At 45.0% G+C, this 21,930-nt stretch overlaps 2 protein-coding genes and 1 long non-coding RNA gene across 4 annotated transcripts; 1 reads left to right on the top strand and 2 right to left on the bottom strand.

Annotated features, from left to right (window-relative positions):
- Window positions 1–409: 409 nt before the first annotated feature.
- Window positions 410–2,541, bottom strand: LOC120683591. 2 transcript variants are annotated; one of them, XR_005678836.1, is made up of 3 exons: window positions 2,342–2,539; window positions 1,807–2,235; window positions 410–1,135 (listed from the first exon to the last, which is right to left on the bottom strand). It is a non-coding gene; the product is annotated as an uncharacterized LOC120683591 (long non-coding RNA). The 2 variants fall into 2 exon arrangements; XR_005678835.1 differs by lacking the exon at window positions 410–1,135 and having other exon boundaries at window positions 1,547–2,235; window positions 2,342–2,541.
- Window positions 2,542–8,068: 5,527 nt separating this feature from the next.
- Window positions 8,069–10,765, top strand: LOC120683907 (pentatricopeptide repeat-containing protein At4g13650-like). The gene has a single exon (XM_039966006.1). The coding sequence runs from the start codon at window positions 8,147–8,149 to the stop codon at window positions 10,160–10,162; it is 2,016 nt and encodes a 671-aa protein (XP_039821940.1). The 5' UTR covers window positions 8,069–8,146; the 3' UTR covers window positions 10,163–10,765.
- A 1,911-nt stretch (window positions 10,766–12,676) lies between these two features.
- On the bottom strand, window positions 12,677–14,132 carry LOC120683510 (E3 ubiquitin-protein ligase PUB23-like). The gene has a single exon (XM_039965588.1). It carries the CDS (start codon window positions 14,127–14,129, stop codon window positions 12,882–12,884), a length of 1,248 nt encoding a protein of 415 aa, XP_039821522.1. The 5' UTR covers window positions 14,130–14,132; the 3' UTR covers window positions 12,677–12,881.
- Window positions 14,133–21,930: the final 7,798 nt, after the last annotated feature.

Consider the following 21,930-nt stretch of genomic DNA (forward strand, 5'->3'; position numbering starts at 1 on the left):
TGTTCCGTCGGAACAAAAACAAAAATTTGTTTAGTCGGATCAAATCTTATCACTGGAACGGAAAAATGTTCTATTGGAACAAAATTATTCCTTTAAAACAAATGGAAAAAAGTGTTCCACCAGAACTTTTTGGGAGGGGAAAAAGAAAAGAAAGAAATTTTATATACGATGCAGTCTTGAAGAACATTTTAGTAATTATTTGGAATAATTATTTTGGGATAACGCCCCTGTCATTGAAACAAATTGTTCCACTAGAACAAAATAGAACAAAATTATTCCAATGGAACAAATTGTTCCACTAGAATAAAAAATGTTCTGTCAGAATAAAAACTAAAATTTGTTCAGTTGGATCAAATTGTTTCAGTAGAATAAAATAATGTTCCGTCAGAACAAAAACTAAAATTTATTCAGTTGGATCAAATCTTATCATTGGGACGGAAAAATGTTTCTATTGGAACAAAGTCATTTCTTCAAAACAAATGGAAAAAAGTGTTCCACCAGAACTTTTTGGGGGAGAAAAAAAAGAAAGAAATTTTGTATACACTGTAGTCTTGAAGAATATTTTAGTAGTTATTTGGGATAATTAGTTTGGGCTAACGCCCCCTGTGATTGAAACAAATTGTTCCACTGGAACAAAATAGAATAAAATTATTCCACTGGAATAAATTGTTCCACTAGAATAAAAAATATTCCATTAGAGCAAAAACTAAAATTTGATCATTTGGATCAAATTGTTCCACTGGAACAAATTGTTCTAGTAGAATAAAAAAAAAAGTTCCGTCAGAACAAAAACTAAAATTTGTTCAGTTGGATCAAATCTTATCAGTGAAACGGAAAAATGTTCTATTGGAACAAAATTATTCCTTTAAAACAAATGGAAAAAAGAATTCCACCAGAACTTTTTGGGAGGGAAAAAAAGAAAAAGAAAGAAAGAAATTGTTAGTGTGGAACAATTTGTTAGTGTGGAACAATTTGTTAGTGTGGAAAATGCAAATCATTAATTAAGAAACAACAAATACAGATGACTAGGAGAAAAACTTGATAATGGGGTAATCATAACATACAGAAAGAGCACCAAATGAACAAAATCGAATCAAACAAATCATAAACAAACACAAGAACAGGTATACAGTTTCTTCATAAAATAAGAAATATAATTAACCAAGAGAAGATACTGATTGAACATTAACACTCAAGCATAACAGCTACAAAACTGATATGCACCAAAAAGAGAAGACGATAGTACACTTCAGAGTCTAGGTGCCATGTTTAAAATTTTACTTGGACAAATGTCAGGAGCATCGTTACAGCCAAATGAGAAGCTAGTTAAATGACAGCCTTCCATGACACATTGATTTGTTTGCACACACCATGACCACTATTTACCGTCATCAATCATTAATTCCTTGTGGTGTAAATAGTTGGATGTGATGTGTAAACACCAGTTCACTATCTACCATCTAAATTAACAACCACAATTTAGTATTGTCCTTGATGCAGATCAACAAGCCATGATTTGTAAATTCAGGGTCGAGAACATAGAAAGTTACTAATGGCAATGTTCTTATTTCAGCTACTCAGAGATAACAAAACCACCAAACCAATGACAGTACTATCACCTTGCAGCACATAAACCACAAACCCAGTGAGTTCCAAGACTAAATTATTACTGAACCGAACAATAACAATGCTCAAATTACGAACAATGCGGCCACAGAGCTAGATGCATTAGCACTCACAGCGTGAAATCTTAGGAGTCAGCCTACAAATCGAGCAGAAAAAAAGCAAGTGGCGTGATCTACTCACTTCTCGTTGAACTTCCGGATCTCGTCAATCCTGGCGCACATCTTGGCCAGCAGCGCCGCGTCCATCTCCAGCATGCCGTCGGCCGCCAACGACTCGTATAGCGCCGCCATGTCTGTACCAAACATACCAATCAGATCAAATCCCAGATCCCATCGGCAATCAGAAGCCGTATTCGAGGAAAGGAGGAGGCACGGCGCTGGTACTATCGCCGTATTTGATTGCCGTGAGAACGTCGACGTGGAGGTCGATCTTTGGCGAGGTTGTCGACATCGGGGTGTGACAGCAGGAACAGCTTGTGCGCCAGCACCAGGTGAGGCTGCTGCTTCCCGTCCTCTCCGCCCCCGTCCATCTCACCGCCGATGGGCCGCCCTCGTTATGCTTCCAGCGCAAGCGCATGGTAAGTCTGTAACTAGGAGTCGAAGACGAATCCTACATAAGAAAACAACCACCAGAGAACTGAGAAATAAAGGGGGGAAAGAAGATGAACTCTACAGAAGAAAGTGGAAACCCTAGATAATCGAAAGACAAAGGATACCGGGAGGAAGCGAAACTCGACGGAATCCCCTAGAGAAGGGAGGACTCCGACGAGGGCGCGGCCGGAAGGAACCCCGAGAAGAACACTCGGGAGAGTGAGAGGAAGGAAATGCAGCTGGAGAACGGAAGAGAAGAGAAAGGAGAGAAGAAAGAGAAGAACCCCTGTGCGACGATACGCCCTCTGGGCCGAAATGTTGGGCCGAGACAAGAAAAGCGGACGAGTAGGCAGCCCGCGAAGAAAATAAAAACACCTGTGCGTCGAGTCGGATCGCACCAACGCCCGCGACTCCTAACATTAGCGACAAACGGAGCCTCCACGTTCGCTCTCAAGGCCTAGAAATTACTACATTAATCGGAGAAAAATATAAACATAAAAATTACCCACCACTGCCATTATAATAAAATTAGCCTAAAATACCCCTATACTTAATTAAAAATTACCCACCAATGCCATTATAAAAAATTAAATGTAAAATATCACTTAGCTATGTTCAGTTACAAACATATTCTATTAATGAAAACTAAAGCTAACAACCAGCAATCAAAATAAAACAAAAATAAGAATAATTTTATGCATAATATTATTAAAGCTCAACAAATCAAATTATTATTATAGGTAGATCATATTTGAATTATTTTAACCAACAATAAGACATAATTTACGATAATGAACAGGGTGATATATAGTCAAAAAATAGTATAATCTTTAAGTAAGAATATAACGACATGCAAATTTTTGAATCTTCAATACTAGCTGCGCAAATGGACGGGTTATACGCCTAGTTAAGCTAGATATCGTACCCAAAGCATGTACGGTGCACGGTTGGCTTACTGTCACGTCACCATTATCACTGCACTACTGTTTCATGCTCTCGATCTAATAAATATTTTTTAAAGGAAATCACGGGGGGATGAGAATAAACTTACCACAGATTCCGGTAAGCCAGTAACGGAGGATGCTCCGGCGCCTATTACATGATGGATCTTGGAAGGTCGGGAGAGCACAAAAGAGGGAGGTGAGAGTACGTGACCACCAACAATGCATACGTGATAAAAAAACAATGTACACATGAGAAAAAACTCCAGTCACACATACAAAGAGGATACAAAGAGGAGGAGGAAGGAAACATTACAAGTTCAGATATCCGTCCCCGTACCAAAAGCATGTCATTGACCATCGGATGGTAAAACTCCGAGGTCTCCATTCCGCATGCAACCATTAAGCTCCGAGTCGAGACTGATAGACGACAGTCGTGATTTGGATCATCTATGGTGCACATCCAGGATCCCGTCATCGCCTATCAACGCCATTTGGGGGGACGACATAATAAAAAAACATGGACGACTTCGAGGCATAGTATGGATAGTAGACATTTGTCAATGAGCAGCTTGTGCAACTATCAATGAAGGATTTTAGTGACGAGGGAATGCCTGCGCACCGATGTGTTAGCACCGTCCAAATCTGGAAGGGAGCCGTGGCCAGGAGAAGGGATGTCACTAGGGTGCAGGGCGTGGCAAGGTGGTGGCGCCCCTAGCCCTTTCTCATGTATAAATAGAGCATGCTAATGGACCTCGACATGTAGACTTATTAGTAACACAAATTACTCATGAATCATAGACTTTTAATCCATATTGTTATGATCGTCTCTTAGGCATATCTAACTTCCGGCAACAACGAAGTGAAGGAGAGGCGGTGGTATGAGGGGCAGGGCCGGTCCTGAGGCAGTGCGGGCGGTGCGACCGCACCGGATCTCCAAAAATTAGGCCTCCAAAAATTGTTATGTTAAGAGATATATCAAGTCACAAGTAACATTTATGCTTATAAGTTAGCTTGTTTAGGTGTTGAAAAGGACTGACGAGTATTCAGCATGATCCCCTCCCAGACTTTGTAATCCGTATTGTTGGGTGTGACATGTGTGCCCAGTTGGATGAATAAAACAATAAGCTGCGTTGGGATAAAAAAAAAGTCGCAAGTTCCAACAAAACCCAGTTGCAGGTTTACATAGAGGGAGTATATCTAATAGAGGAAGACCAATCGATAACTTCTCTACCGTCTACCTAGCTGCACGCCTCAATGCCTACTTGGCTTCCTCGCGAGACACCGCCGCAGTCTGCAGATCACTGATTCGCCGACTGTTTGTCATACTTGATTGCTAATTTAATTTTTTTGTATTTTTATGGTGAATGGAGGCCTTTTTTTTTCCACACCGGGCCACCAAAAAGTCGGGGCTGACCCTGAGGAGGCTGTTTGCGGCGGTGGCGGCTGTCCGCCCCCGATCTCCCCCGTTCTCATAGAAAAGTTTACTAAACACAGTAGATAGCTAATAATAAGTGGATCGAACAAAGTCGTGGTCGATCTAGTCGGTGGCTAGCTTATGCTTATCCACACGAACAAATAAGATTCGCATGTTCTAGTGACGTCGAAATGAAACGATGCAGCAAATAAAAAAATGCCACACCAAAGCAAAGCTAGCTAGCTAGCTGGATCCAAATAATGCAAAAAAAAAAAGAGGAGTCAGCAGATCACTTGTGAAACAAAGAAAATAATGTACGGTTGCTCTAGCTAGCTACTTAATTAAATTACATAGTACGTACTCCTACTTACGTGGTTGGAGTTTGTTCAATTACCCGATCGAGAATATATACACTTTAATTTTCTTAGCCGGCCGGCTACAGTAAATTAATTAATAAATCTCACAGAGGTTAACTAAAATGGCACGGGACGGAGCATGTGCAGTCGACAGCGCATGCAAAATCCTCGCACACAAGACATGCGAATTGGATGGAGAAAGAACAACAAAAACAACAACAAAGAGGGGTGTTGATGGCCCATGCAGGGCCTATAACGAACGATAGATGGATGCGGCCCATGGAAGAAGCCCAACATGTACGGCCCGTTGGCAGAAAGCCGTAGTATTTTAGGCTTGGACAGCAACCTCTCGGGGCCTTTTGAGAAACAAGGAAGGAAAAGAACAAGACGAACAAGTCCGATTAGCTTCAACTGAAATACGCTTCTAGTCTAGCTACTCTAAGTAAGTAGTGCACATGATCGATCTGTGCATGTAACCGTCGAAATTAAAGGAAATGAATTAATGTACATACATACATACACATTTGCAGCTAATACATACAATAATTTCTAATCAAGCACCTGGCCTGTTCGTAACTTGTGGCCATGCGCAAGCGACCGGATTTGGTTTTCCTACTAATATTTGCCCAACCTAGCTTGTGCCTGAATTCATGAGTTGAGATAGAAATGAGATACGCACACGCGTGTGTCTTCATCTCATCATTGGCTCCTCGATCGGTCTATATATACACTGTGACACCAGAGAGCGAGGGCTGTGCAACAACAGCTCAGCACAGTAGATCCAAGAACAAGCACACACCTCTCTCACAACAACTCAGCGAGGGCTCGGATCGGCCGGAGAGATCAATGGAGGGGACGAGGAGGGCTGCCGCTGCGTGCTGCGTGCTGCTCATCGTCCTTGTGTCCGGCCACCACCACCAGCAGCAGCAGCAGGTGGCCGCCATGACCAAGTTCTGCCGCTGCTACAACAAGTGCTACGCGGACTGCAGGACGACCAGAGGCCCGTACCCTTGCAACTTCGAGTGCCTGCAGGACTGCATCAACGGGCAGCCGCCGGCGTCCCCTGCCGACTGTAACATCGTCTGCCTCATACGGGTGTGCGGCGTCATGGAGACCGGTGAGCTAGCCACCTGCATGCTATATATGCTTCCTTCTTCACAGATATAAATGAATGAATGAACGAATAATCTTCCTTGTCTGAAATTAAATCTGACTGCTTCTTGCTTTGCGTTTCAGCCATGGGTGCGCCAGGTGATGCTGAGGCGTGTCTGTCTGCCTGCACCAAGAAACTCGGAGGGGCCTTTGAACCAAGTGCCGCCAAGACCAACTGATGCGCGTCGTGCATGGTGACTTGAGAAGTGCCAACTGATGGCGTCCGTCAGGGCGACCCACTGTCGCCAATGCTATTTATACTGGTGATGGAAGTCCTTCACCAGCTTTTCCTTAAGGCAACAGACGCCGGCATCATCCACAGACTAGAAGTGCCAGCGATCAAGTATCAGTGCAGCATCTATGCTGACCATGTTATCATCTTTGCAAGGCCAACACAGCAAGAGGCCAGGGCGATCAATAGGCTGTTGGAAATCTTTGGGGATGCTTCTGGCTTGCGCACAAATCTGGCTAAATGTTCCATCACCCCGATATTTGCCGATGACACCACTCTCATTGAGGTTCAGCAAATTCTGGGGGTGCCAAATTGCCTCTTTTCCGATCAAATATCTTGGGCTACCTTTGAGTACCAAGTCCCTTCCAAAATCCGGCTGGCAACCGCTAGTGGAATCCGTTGCCAACAAGCTCCCCACCAGGCATGGATCATTGATGGCCAGAAGCGGACGCCTCATTTGGGTCAAATCAGTGATGAGTGGGGTGCCAATTTATGCAATGCTAGATGAGAAAATGCCAGCATGGGTACGAGAGGAAATTGAAGCTATATGTCGCAAGTTTTTTCTGAGCAGGCAAAGATACTTCTCTCCGGGGAAAGTGTATGGTCAATTGGCCAACAGTGGCAAGACCAACTGCACTTGGTGGCCTTGGAGTGCTTGACCTCAAGCTCTTTGCATTGGTTATGCCGTGCAAACAAGATGGCTTTGGCTTCAAAAGACAGACAATGATCGGGCTTGGGCTGAATTGCCAATCCAAGCGGGGCCTGTAGTCTTGGCATTTTTTAGAGCATCAACATCCATTATTGTTGGCAGCGGACGGACTACGCTTTTCTGGGTCGACAATTGGTTAGATGGGCAAGCCATAGCTGATCTCGCACCGACTCTGTTTGCTGCAGTCAACAAAAGGGTGAGATCGAGATTAACTGTCGCGGAGGCAATGCATGATCGGCAGTGGGTCAGAGGAATCCAGGGTGTCTTGTCAGTAACGGCAATTGCTGAATACTTGCAACTCTGGTCGAGGCTTGACAATGTGCAGCTACAGCCTGCTCAAGACGATCAATGCATTTGGCGATGGACCAACAATGGTCAGTACTCAGCAAAGTCCGCGTATCTAATGCTGCATCAAGGATTGGCCACCTTCCCCGGACACAAGCTTATCTGGCAAACTTGGGCGCCCTGAAAGGGAAAATTTTCCTCTAGTTGGCATTCAGACAGCGTCACTGGACGGCTGACAGAAGAGTGAGGCATGGATTGGAGACACACACAAATTGCCCTCTATGCGATCAAGAACCGGAAACAAGCGATCACCTATTCGATCTTTGCAACCCTGGGTGTCAACCTGTCACTACCAAGAATTGCATGCTCTATCATGGAAAGATGGCTTGAGTTGAGAGGGTTGCTTCCTGGTAATTTGCAAAAAGGTTTCGACACACTATTTGCCTTGGTCTGCTGGCGGATTTGGAAGGAGAGAAATGGCAGAATATTCAGAGCACAAGTTTCTACACTCCCCCAGATGTTAATTTCCATCAAGTCCGAAGCCGAACTCTGGGTGCTAGCAGGAGCCAAAAGGCTAGGTTGTTTATTCTCTGAGTAATCAGGTTTCTAGTTTTCATCTTTGTTTTTTGCGGCTAGCTATTTCTGTAACAGTAGCTGCACAACTATTGTTGCGCGTCTTAGCATTGCGCGTTGTAACAAAAAAAAACAAGACCCGATAGCCCGACTTTTTGGCCCCATCCAAACACAGGATGCTCAATGGCACAGGTCATTTGCTGGGCTACCTCGAGCAGCAGACGAGAGAGAACAGGCAGCTCTTAGCCGCTGATGCCATGCACCAATGCACGACCACCTCTCCGCCCTCCTCCGCAGCAGCAGCGGCCGCCGCCACTCGCAGTCCGTCCATGGCGCGGCTATCAGGCTCGGATGCATCGCCTCTACCTTTCTCTGCAACAACATCCTACTCGCATACCTCCGCCACCTCGTGCCCGTGGACGCCCGCAAGCTGTTCGACGAAATGCCGCGCCGCAACCTCGTGTCCTGGTCTATCCTCATCTCCTGCTCCGCTCGCCTCGGAGTCCTCGTGGAGGCGTTTGCGCTCTTCTCCGACATGCTCCGCGGTGCAGGGAGGGGAAATTGGGACCGCCCGGACTCGTTCGTGCTGGGGGGCCTTGCCTCTGGGTGCGCCCATGCAAGGGACATCGCAGCGGGCGCGCAGGTGCATGCTTGCGCGGTGCAGTTTGGCGTCGACGAGGACGAGAGCGTCGCGGCAGCATTGGTGGACATGTATGCCAAGTGCGGATGGGTGGATTCGTCGTGGCGGGCATTCACGTTGGCGCCGTATCGGAGTGTAGTGAGCTGGACGAGCATGATTGCCTGTCTGGTCAACCAAAGTTCGTCTGAGTACCATGATACTGCACTTGTGTTGTTCAAGAAAATGTTGGTGTTGAAGATTTGGCCTACCAATGCGACGTTTTCCTGCATCCTCAAGGTGTTTGATGTGCCTGAGTTGCTACCTGTTGGAATGCAAGTTCATGGCTGCTTGCTGAAGATGGGGACTGAGGTAGACATTGCTTTAGGGAGTGCCCTGATGACAATGTATGGCAGATGTGGCGGAGTTGATGAGATAACTAGGTTGGCTTGTCGTATAAGGCATGATTCATTTTCAAGGACTTCCCTGCTTGGAGCGTATGCACGGAATGGATATAATGTGGAGGCAGTTGGAGTTTTCAGGGAAATGATAAAGGAAAATATAGCAATCGACCAATCTGCTATGACTAGTCTGCTGCAGGTTTGTTCATCCTTTGGACAACTGAGAATGGTTAGGGAGGTACATTGCTATGCTCTAAAAACTTTCTTCCAGTTGGATACTGTACTGCTGAATGCTACCATCACTGTTTATAGCAGATGTGGTGATATCACTAGTGCTGAAACCGTATTTAAGCTAATGGAAAAGAAGGACATCATATCATGGACAGCATTGTTAACTTGCTATGCTCAAAATGGTCTTGCTCAAGAGGTACTCATTTTCTTTAGGGCGATGCTTCGGAGAGGACTAGGATCTCCAGTATTTTGCATCACTGGTGTGCTACGAGCCTGCTCTACCACCTCAAATCTTGCTGCTGGATTGCAAATCCATTCAAGGGCTCTGAAGCTAGGTATTGATGATGATACTTCCGTGGAGAATGCACTTGTCACCCTGTATGCCAGTTGTGGAAGTGTTCAGATTGCATGGAAGATATTTGACTCAATGAGTAATAGAGGCATCATCTCGTGGAATGCACTACTCACAAGTTTTTCGCAGCATGGCAATGAGGTGGCTGCCATCCAGCTATTTGATATGATGCAAGAGGTGGGGGTCTGCCCGGATGATTTCACTTTTGCTGGCCTGCTATCATCTTGCAGCCGGATGGGCCATGTATCACAGGGCTGCGTGTACTTCAAACAAATGAAGGAAAAATACAACTTGGAGCCCAAGATGGTGCATTATACCTGCATGGTTGATCTATTTGCCCGTGCTGGAAGATTTTGTGATGCAATAGACTTCATTGATGTCATGCCTTGCGAACCAGACCAAATAGTGTGGGAAGCTTTGCTAGCTTCTTGTAAGGTTCATGGTAATGTGGAGTTGGGAAGAATAGCAGCCAGGAAGATTCTAGAAATTAGACCAGAAGATCCTTCACCGTACATTATACTATCAAGCATCCATGCTTCAGTTGACATGTGGGATGAAAAAGCCTGGAACCGCACTGTGTTCGATACCCAGAGAGCAAGAAAGGACATGGGTAGTAGTTGGATTGATGCACAAGAATTATCTGAGAACATATTTGATGTGTTACGAGTTGGAGTGACGTAAGATTGGTTGATAGTTCCGAGTTTACTTGCCATAGTTGCAGCGAAGCATAGTGGAATTGATCATAAGAAATCAACTAACTGGACAAAGATATCATGAGCGCAAGCAAAGCATGGTCATCAGACTCCTAGAGAACTCATCTATGTCATATCATCACTGAGAAAGTGATATGGTCCTGGTGCAGAAGGCTTATTATCCTTTCTACGGCGCATGAGATGGTTGTAGACTCATTGATTATCATGTTTAAAGGTGCGACATTCTACGATGCTGCCAGTGCTGTAAAATGTTACCTGGGGTGCTACAAGTGAAGAGAATATATTGATACTTTTTTCTTTATTGTCAGCCAACGTTTTTGATGATGTTGGAAACACAGAGATGCTCACTAAGAACAGGATAGTATGTTGACATCTACACCTTGTTTGATTGCTGAGGGTACATTCCATCAATGTGTGCCATGTTACAGTAACTGATGAATAATTGTTAGAAACTGCCAGTGAATACTCCTGGAAGTTTTGACAGGTTGTGTAAAGATCAGAAAAGAATGACAATTAAGGAATAGAAATTTTATGAATTAGTATTCTCAAGGAAAAACGTGGTAAACTGTGAGTCTTCCCTCTGATTTGCTTCATTTACATCTTCTGCTTTCTGCTTGTCACCTTCAGTCAAATATCCACAAATAGCTCCTCGACATCATCCATTAACCTGACTGCCTGTTAAGAAGAAAACTTCAGTCAGGAACTTTGGAGCTTAGAAAGGAAGTTATTGAAAGCTTCTCAAAATTGCTTTGTCGTTGCAAAATACCTTGTCAGAGTTATTGAAATAGGAGCTCTCCACTACTTCGAGGTAAATTTGCTGCATTTCCTTTGCTGTAACCTGAAACCTGAAAAATGTACCTTCTTCTGTCAGAAGTGCTTATACGTTAAATTTAAGGATATGGCGTGAGGAGAGAGCAAGAGCTATGAGCAGAAACCTTGTCAAAATTCTTTTGGACCTTCACAAATGCCATAATGTTGAAGCTCCTGCAACAAGTGCGCTAGTTGAAGCAAAGCTACTTCCTCCGTCCCAAATTATTAGTCGTTTTAATTTTTCTAGATGCGTAGTTTTTGCTAAGAATCTAGATATATGTTATGTCTAAGTGTATATCAAAATTTATGTATCTAGAAAAGTCAAAATGACTAATAATTTAAATCGTAGAGAGTACTTCACACGGTTCCAAAATTAAGAATGCTTGGATATGCATGCCAGCTCCATTTTTCTCCCCGGCCGGCCTTTCTACGAAATCCTTTACCCTACCAGGACATTTTACGGATTCTTTTCTTGCACATATAAATACACATACATCACTATGTAGGAGGAATAGAATTGGTGTAATGTTGTGGATTGTATTGCATTGAGGCCTAGGCCGGTATATATTGGGTACATGATTTGGAGGGCAAGCCTCCTACTGTATGGTAGAGTCCGGATACAATCCTAACTACCTATTATAGAGATATCCTAAGTATACTCTAATATCCCCCCGCAGTCACAGCGGGAGCACCGCAGACGGTGAGACTGGAGAAGAAGCCGAAAGCAGGAGCCAACGGACTAACATCCCCCTAGAGATGCGAGGAATTGGTGTAATGTTGTGGTCATGCGAATCACGCATTAAGGTCAATCAACTAACGCAATGATCATGCCAATCACGCATTGTTCGTCAAGCTTTTGGCATGCGTGACGATCGATGATGTTTTCTTGCATTACTCTCTTCTCTTGCCGTCTTTTGGAGGCATGGCATTTGACAAGAATTCTGAGGTGGAAACGGTTCCTCTGACATCCGTCCCCTTGATGTTGGGTCATTGACGCGTAGATCCATCCCCTGATATGGGTCACTGACGCGTGGGTCCGGTTCCACACGTCATAGTTGAGGGAAGACTCGTCCTTCCGGGGCTATTGGCTGCTGCGGGGACGGATCCGACAGCAGGGTGTGCCTACTTCGAGTCTGAAGCGCACAGTGCATCGGATCACAATGAGACGAGAGCTTGACAGTCGACAGCACCAGCTTGCCCTCCTACACTACATACATACTCTGTATTTTTTTTAAAAAAAAATTTGAACAGGTTGACCTTAGCTACTTCTTCCTCATCAATCTTTTGTCATGCTTGCATGCAGTGGCGGAGCTGGGATTCAAATTGAGGGGGCTCATTTTCCTTTCTTATTCCTCCCTCTTTTCATTTTCTTCTTCTTCCTCCTCCTTTCTTCTTCCTCTTCTTCACTCATGCTTGAAAAATGTCAGGGGCTCCATGGGTTCTATGGGAGTAGGGGGCTGGAGCACCCCCAGCCCCCCCCCCCGGGGCTCCGCCACTGCTTGCATGGTGCACTGAATCTTGGTATCGTTAGTTGCAGCAACCATATCGCGTGAACAGCTTGAATGTCCTGCCAGAAGAGCAATGAATCCTTGCATCGCTTGCCTACCCAGCAACTATCGTATGCTACTGTTCGAAATTACATTTGGCAGCAGGCCAAGCTGACGATGACAACTGATCAAACTGATGACGGCAAATCCGAATGAATGTAACAGTAGTGACGAAGCTGATATAAAACTACATCCGATCCAAAAGGATTAATTGCCTGCCAGATCGGATTCTTTGTTGCCTTGAACGATCTTGACTTTGATTATGTCCGTCCTTCAATCTGTACACCTCAATTCAGAGCTACAACTACACCAATCCATGCACAGCAAGGGTCAAGGGTACATGGCCTGGAGGTGGTGGTGCAGGCAAGGCGTGCTCCTCCATGCCCTCGCATGCCGCCGGAGCGTCTCCCGCGCCCGCTCCCTCGTCCTCTCGCCGTACTGCTCCTCCGACTGCGCCACCACACACAGCGTCCCCACCACGCCGGTTTGCGCCATCTCCTGCAGCACCGCCGCCGTGGCCGCGTGCCTCGCCACCGACCGCAGCACCCGCACCGCCTTGTCGGTGGCCACGTCCGACACCCTCAGGGCCTTGCCGCCCACGGCCGCCACGCCCGCGCCGTGCGCCACCAGCTCGGCACGCCCCTCCGCGCACACGCACAGCCGGTCCAGCGCGCCTAGCGCCAGCTCGCACGCGCGCCGCTCCGGCCCGTCCAGGAGCATGTCCACCAGCGCTGCCACCGCGCCGGCGTCCACCGCCTTGACGCGGTTGCGGCCCCATGGTGCTGTGCCCACGATTACGTGCAGGGCTGCCTTGGTCACAGCCCTGCTGGATACCTGCTTGTCGCGGATCAACTGCACCACCTCACCGAACAACTGCTCCGGGAGGGACGCCAGGCTGTTGGTCGACATGACGGCCGTCACGCTCCGGAGAAGCAGCGCCGCGTGCGCTCTGGACGCGGCGTTGGATCGTTGCAGAGCGGAGACGAGAGCGCCGACGAGGGACCGGGAGAGCGCCTCGTTCGCCTCGATGACGCGAGCTAGGCACTTCTCCGAGAGCTCCAGCGAGGATATGATCTCGAGCACCTCGTCGCAGCAGACGGCAGCACTTGCCGTCGCCGACGATGCGATGATGAACACGCCGACCAGAGTGTCCACCGCGCGGGGAACGGCCGCGACGAGCTTCTTGCTGCGTTCGCTCTCGGACGCCACGTCCCTGAGCTCGCGCAGAGCGGCGAGGAGCTCCGTCGACGTAAAATTATTGTTGGCGCCGATCCGCGAGACGAGCGAGGCGACACGGGAGCGGTCGTCGCCGATGGGGGGCTTAGGCGGCGTGGCGACGCGCCGGACTACGCCCTCGGCCGCGCACCAGGATTGGATGAGGCGGCGCAGCGTGTGGTTGGGCGTGGGGTCGCAGTCGGGCGGCACGGGCTGTTTGGTGAGCGGGCAGGTGCCGGCGGTGAGGAGCCAGCGCTCGATGCCGTCGCGGTCGTAGGTGATGCCGGTGGGCAGCGTCACGGGGTCGCGCATCAAGTGCAGCGAGATGGGGCACACGAAGTAGCAAGGCACCTCCTCCTCCATTGTTATTGCTATAAAACTAACTTAGGAGATGATGGCCGGCCTGGGTAGAGCTCTATATATGAGATGAGAGGTATAAGCAGGAGCTGAGAAAGAGAGCGCGCGGGTGGGGAAGAAGGAAGGGGAGGATGCTGGATTCAAAGACGTGTGCGAGTCCACACGGCGGGCGATCCATGAGCTCCAGCTGCTGACCGAATATTGAATTTGGTTTTTCTGGTCGAGTGTGGTAGCTAGGACCTTTTTTGAGTGGAAGATTCCACCCCCCAAACATTAAATAATAAATTAGTCTGAACGACCTTCTCTCGGTCTAGCTACTAGAATATTATATTATATTATACTTTTGTTAGGCGCACTAAGTGCTGTCATAGTAATAGATTTTGAACTTCTATATAGTATTACATATTATTGCACATTCAAAAGAGAGCTAGCTTCCATCTTATACCAAACGACCGAACTGACTTTATTTTTTTTAGATGTTTTTGCACCCAACTTTGTCTAATAACTTCTGTACATGTGCTAGAAAGGTCAAGCAAAAACGACAGTAGAGATGCATGCAGCTGAGAAGAGTTGACGAAACGAGGGAAAAACAATAATATAATTGTGAGACGAAATGGCCAACCATGCGAGGTCTCCAACGCCTAGGAGGCCGGTGCATTGTTCTATTACTTTAACTTGGTTTTGTATGAACCGACGCTTTTGGTTTTGGCCGGCTCCTCTTGATGTTGGTACGTACGTTGAGGACGGACCCAACTTTAAATTGCGTGGTGAATTACTAGGCAGGAACGGGAAATTTAATTTGCATAGGTAAGCTCTACTTGACTAAGACCGTCCACAGCGGAGAGAGCAAATGAAGGAGTAAATGTACTGTTTGGCACTGTAGACGCACTGTAGACAGTAAATATGTGAGGGGGCGTGGGAAACGAGGAGGAGGAGCAAATTTGCTCTTGCCGTTGTGGATAGCCCCCTATCTTTTTGGGCATCTTTGACCTGTTCACATGAGTTTAGGTTAACCCCCTATCTTTTTTTTCCTTCAAATCAATTTGCAGTGTAGGGTACAAATTAACCAAGCAATGCAACTAATTATAAACGTGGTCTGACTTGTGATGCTCACTGTTTTCTTGCACTAGCTTAGCTAGGTGAACTGAATGAACCAAAAGATAGCAAAAATCTCTTCAACAACTCTCTTCATCTATAGGCTATATCTCAATTGTTTTGTCCATGTCACTGTATTTTTTTTCCACAACCAAGACGTACGTTTTGAGGTGAATAATTAAAGAGAATGCAGTGCTAGAATAGTAGTATGGACAAGTGAATAGGACATGACGTGTTCCGGTGAGAAAAGTAGTGAATAGGACAGGAGAAATGCCAAGGCTTTGGTAAACGGTATGCAAGTCTCGGTTTTTGGTCGCCCTGCTGCTGCGGTCTTGATCAATCTCTGTCGTAATAAGGCTGATTATATTAATTACTATTAATAAGTAGCTAGGTTGATTTGTCTGTTGGATTTGACTTGATATACATGATGATTGAGAGACGACGCAGGAGGCTTGCTATCTGTCCAACGGCTCCAACGCATAGACAGTCAAAGACAAATGCAGAAAGATCGATCATCATTGGCTAAAAGATGGCAAAATAGCCAAATTCATCATAAAACTATTATTCTCGGCTCAATTTGATCCCTAAACTATAAAAACATCCAATTCAATTCCTGAGCTATCCTAACTGGTTTAACATCGTCTTTAAATCCGACGGAAGGAATCTACGTGGCATGTCACGTTAGAATCAAAGGGTCGGTTAGAATAGTTCTGGGACTGAATTAGATGTTTTCATAGTCTGGAGGCCAAATTGAGCCAAGTACCATAATTCATGAACGAATTTAGCTATTTTACCCTAAAAGATACAATAATACTAATAGTGTATCGGTATCGAAAGATACTTGCATTGGTCGATAGGGAGGTAAGTGATGGTCGATGTGGAGGAAAGTCCTTCAATTTTTCTACCTCGCTCGATCGTTAGCTAGCTAGTAGCTACAGGCTACAGCTATCGATGACCATCCAACGTTGCTTATAGATCCTATATGAACCTACCCCCTCCGTCCGTTGCTTATAGATCCGATATGAACTTACCCGTTCTTCCTGAAATGTAAGATATTTTAGTTTATTCTAAATTAAATTAGAAATAATAATAATAATTTGAATGTCAAATGATAATGATTAGATCCATTATAAAATATTTTTTTATAATTTAATTATTCGATGTGTTAAATGTTAACATTATTCTCTATAAGTTTGACCAAACTTAGAATACTTTGACTTAAGACAGACCAAAATGTCTTACATTTCAGGATGGAGGGAATAATCTTTAGATAGACAATTATATAATTTACACTGTATATGTTGACATCGGGAACATATCAGGTGCAAACCAACCTCTTCGTGCAAACCATGCAAACTTCAATATGAGCCACCAGATCAACATCCAAGGGGCACAAGGGGATTGAATAGTTTTACAATTAACCGCACGCCTATAATCACACTTTTGCAAATCCTTCCTTCCACTCCCCGTGCGCTGATTCTTGGATATTGATCCGATGACCTAAATTAAAGTTTGCACGATTTGCATGAAGAGATTGATTTGTATCTGATATGTTCCCATTGACAGCTTAACTCACGAAAAGAAAAGGTTGACTGACCTATCAACCAAGGATTTAATGTCGAAGCTCCTGCATGCTGTGTGGAGGTGTCAGTCAGCCGGTCGGTCCCGCATGCTGAAATCTTCTTGTTGAAAAAATCCCGCATGTTGAAATCCCTGACCAACGCCATGTCAAACAAGTGAAACAAAACAACACATACTTTGCATTTTCCATCCATTTTCAGAATCCAGATTCCAGATCAGGAGGCCCACTTACGAAATGTATGGGCCTCCGTTGCCAAAACACAGCAGCACCACAGCGGTGGCAGGCCGCCCACTTGCAAAACGTCTACTAGGCTTTTCCCGCTGTCTATTTGTCTTGAAAAAAGAATACGAGAGATAAATTACCTGGGCCTCCGGGCCCAGTTCGGACTGCACTTGTTTGCAATTGTATTTTTCTTTTACCCCTAAAGAAGTGTGTATTTCTCTTTTCCAAATGAAAAAAAGTCCCCATCACGTATCCAGAACGTTTGACTTTCACCCCCGAACTGAAAAACCAGGCTTTCTCCCCTTACATTTTGAAACCGTCCGATTCCGAAGTTATTCAAATTTTTTTCAAAAATTGTCACACCCTGAAATTTTTGAATTTCAGAATGTGATTAAAATTAAAAATAAATCAATGTTTTTCTCATAATTTTAAAATTTTGTCAACACTTATTTTCTTTACAGGGAATTTAGTGTAAAATAAAATATATGTTGGTTGTTTTCCAAATTAAACAAGGTTGTTCTTTTGTGTTGCATTCATGCCACCTTTGCATTATTTTATTGCTTGTTGTTCAATTTAAATTTGAATTCGTATGAGTTTGAATTTAAATTAAATGTGTTTGAATCTTTTCAAAAATAGAAAACCAACTCTTTTCTCTCTTTCTCGTTTTCAGCCCAGCCCACCTCCCTCTCTCTTTCTTTTTCTTCTCCCGCGGCCCAAACCCCCCTCCCGCGCCGGCCCAAGACATTCCCCAGCCCGGCCCAATCGGCACCCCCTCTCCCGCACCGGCCGACAGGCGGGCCCCACCTGTCGGGCGTCCCCTTCCTCGTGCTGAGCCGGGACTCCCCTGAGTCCGGGTGCCGCACGCGCTGGCGCGGCCTTCTTGGCGCACGCCGCTGCGCCGCCTTGGGCCCGCACGCCAAGGATCTCCGCCCCTATAAAAGGCGCCCGCACCCCCCTGGAACCCTATCGATCGGAAGCCGCCGCCTCTAGCTTGCGCAAACCCTAGCCGCCATTGTTGCCAAGCTCGGAGCTCCGCGCCACGCCGCCGTTTTGCCGCCCAACCTCGACGTCTTCGCCGCTCCGAAGGTTCGCCACGTGGTGAGGATCGTCCCCCACCCCGGAATCCCTCTCTCTCGCGCGTTCTTGGGCTCGGAAAAGCTCACCGGAGTTTGAGCCCCGCCGGCTGCCGTTGCGCGCCCTGCTCCGGCCGCCTAGACCCCCTCCCGAGCACCCCATCGAGTTTGTGAGCTCGTGCGCAAGCTCCCCGGCCCGACCCCAGCCCGAATCGAGCCCCGGGGGCCGAGTTCGGTCTACGTCGGCCATGCGCCGCTGCTCGTCGGCTTGGCACCGCCGTCCACCGTCCCCTTCTCACCCTGGTCGTCTGATCTAGATCGGATGGATCAAATTAGGTCCCATCTAAACCGAATCCAAGCCGTCCAGATCTAATCCAACGGCTCAGATCCAATCCAGCCGAGTCAAACCGTTATGCACCGGTCAACCTTGGCTATGTTTGCAAAAAGGCCCCTATAGTTTTTTAAAATAAACCCGCAGTCCAGCATAGTTCAAAAGTAATTAGGTTTAAGTCCTTTTATTTTCTGTTTTAACCCCTGATCTTTTCTAAAATAGTACCCGCCGTCCCTAGCCTGTTCTTTTGCAGATCTAACCCCAAGTTTAGAGTTTAATTATGTTTAGGTCCCTGGTTTCTTCAGATATAACCCCTGAAAGCCCTGTTTCTTCACAAATAAACCCCTAGAACCTTGTTTTAGCCATATCTTTCACGTTTCAACTCCGTTTTCAGCGATTCTTGCACTCACGTGATCCTTGCAACGTGTGCGATAGCTTTATGATCTTGTTATCCTCTGGGAGCACAGTTTTCTGTGTCTTGCCAATCTTTTCCGCTAGCTCTTAACCTATAGTTAATCGCGACTAGATCCCTAAAGCACCGTTTAACCCATAGAATCGCCGTTTTAGCTCCGTTTTCCGTGTTTCTTGCACCTTCGTAACCGTAGCAGTGAGCCCTATCCTTTAGTTCGTTCTTTTAAAGCTTTTATCTTGTTTGGTGCATTGTTCTTAGTTGTATCTTGTTGTTTGCTTTGTATGTTTGACCGATGATTGCTTCGAGTAGAAGGATCGCCGTTCGAAGATTGAAGATCAAGAATTGCAAGTGAGCAAAAAACTGAAGAGCAGTGAAGAGCAATAAGAGTAGCTTTTCGTTGGAGAAAGACAAGTGACCCTAACCATACTTCTATCTATGCTTATTTACAAGAGTATTATGATTTAATTGGAACATGGAGAACCACCCAAGAAAACAGTACAACCACAATACTAATGGGTTCTGGTCTTGGCTAAGTAATTAGATGAACTATATGTTGTGTTGGGGTTGTTCCGCTTGGTGGTTATGAGTTTGTGTTGTGGAGCGGGTGAAGGAAGCTGTGTTTTCTGAGGGACTGCACGGCAGGGACCAACACATACATATAGGGATTCTTTGTAAAGGCCTCGTAGCGTCCCTATGCAATCACACCTCGGAAGTGTGGTATTGTGCCTAGCTAGCACATTGCGTGGTTGGGTTCAAAGTTCTTCGGAACTTTTACGCGAATTGTGGTGAAAGTGTACAACCTCTGCAGAGTTAAAACTAACTGGTTAGCCGTGCTCACGGTCAAGAGCGGCTTGGACCCTCACATGATTAATAAACTTAAAGATGGATATAAATCACATTCTGGTTATTTCTTGTGGCCTTGCTGAGTACCAACCATAAGTGTACTCACCCTTGCTTACTGCTGCTCAGAAGGAAAGATGTGTGAAGTCTTTTGAAGATGATGCTGAGTTCTAGGCGTGCACAACCCCCAGTCGATTGCCTGTGAAGTTTGAAGCCTCCGTTTCCGGGATAAGCTGTAAACTCTGATAGTCTTTTATTTGTTTTAGTTCTCTTTTTCGTGATACTGTTACTGATTATTCACTTATGATGTCTCTATATGTATGAAACTTGATCCTGTCATACATATAGCTATGCATTCGATTTTGTCCTTAAAACCGGGTGTGACAAAAATATCAACGTACGTGCTGATGGTAATTTCTTATATATATATATATATATATATATGTATTCTCCTTTTGTAAATTAAGTACTAGCTAGCTATAGTATGAAACATTTAAAACTTTTTTTATTTGGATAAAGATTTGGGTAAAAATCGGAGAAAAAGTCTTACAGCTAGCGTCTATATATTAAGCTGCTAGCTCATCTCATTTGTAGCGATGCTTTCGGAGAATGCGACCTGGAGCCGGTGCTACTTGGTTAATGCAGTGCATGAGATTGTATATATCCCCATTATATTATTAATGTTCTATCTGCTGCTTTCTGTTACAATATTAGATAGTATTAAAATGCATCTATCACAAATCAGCAAAAGGTATAGTACCAACTAACGCAGATTAAATTAGTCAAGTTATGCATATATGATGATCGATCGGAGAAGAAAATGGATCGGAATTGGATCCGTCCATTCAGCTTCAAAGCTGGTGACTCCGTCAGATCCTTGCTACTAGCTTGATAATGACAGAGAACGAGCTAGACCGGGCTTCAATGCAATTACTAGTCACTAGTTATATATGCATACTTCACCTGCATGCTGGCTAATCATTTACATATATGGGCCTAGCTAGCTACCAAATAACGGTGAGAAGGAAGAAATTAATCTGGCCCTGCCATGGATGATGATAGGTAGGTAGATGCAGTATGTAGTACTCATGTCGTACGAGGTTTGTCTTTAGTCAAATTTGATTAATTTTGACCAAGTCTATAAAAATTAGAGCAACAAAACTAACTATCCAACATATGTATGCACTATCAGCATATATCTCATGGTGGTTTCAATGAAAGAAATTTATTAATATAAATATTATTATTTATTTTTATAAATTCAATCAAAGTTTACCAAGTTTGATTTAATACAAACATAACACGACATGTAAAGCTAACTGGAAGCTTTCTTCTCACGCGACTCTTGGATCGAAAAGAGGCTGCTGGACTGGACCACGGCTGAAACTGCCAGGCGCGGACTAAAAGCTGGGCTCAGGGATTCCCTAGTCAAACGACTACCATACTAGCATAGAAATGGAAGCAGCACTAGTGTACAGAGTGACCAGCATTCATAGATGGATTGACCGCTAGATAGGTACTGTATGGAGGTATAGCGTTGGTTGTGCTTAACTAGTCAGCATTAGCTGAAGCACAAAGTAGTCTATGCGGAGAAGTGGTCAGAACCCTGTCTGTCTGGTCTCTCTTGTTGGTTCAATTCGCTCAGTCGTTGCCATTATAACAAATCCTCCTATATACATCTTGGGCAGGATATCAGCCAACCTGTTGACCTCGCGAAACGATAGATGCTAAAATGATCGAACTACAACTCCCCATCTACATATTTAATCTACTCTAATTTGTTGTTGCTTACCAAACTCTTCCTTTATTACATGTATGCACACTATATATATATATATATATATATATATATATATATATATATATATATATATATATATATATATATATATATATATATGCCTGCCTCCATCTCTGCATGTCTGTTTGGCCCAAATAAAATATATATATTCATCAATCCGTTTAACTTCTTGGACAGTAAATATACATGTAGTATCCATATGCTATATATGCTAATCAATCTATGCTATCAAGTGGATCATATTGAATTGCATGCACCAACCAATTTAACCTAAAAATATAAGTTTATAGGAAGAGGTGGGAAATTCACTCATATTTCAACACCCCCCTCGCGTGCAGGGTCCCTCAGGCCTCAAACTTGAAAATCAGAAGTCAGTTGTAATTATTTTATTTAATCGTCTGCCAGGATTTGAACTTGGGACCTATGATCCGGATATCATATTAAGTTGCAT

Source organism: Panicum virgatum, chromosome 7N, assembly GCF_016808335.1.
Source record: "Panicum virgatum strain AP13 chromosome 7N, P.virgatum_v5, whole genome shotgun sequence".
Lineage (NCBI taxonomy): Eukaryota > Viridiplantae > Streptophyta > Magnoliopsida > Poales > Poaceae > Panicum > Panicum virgatum.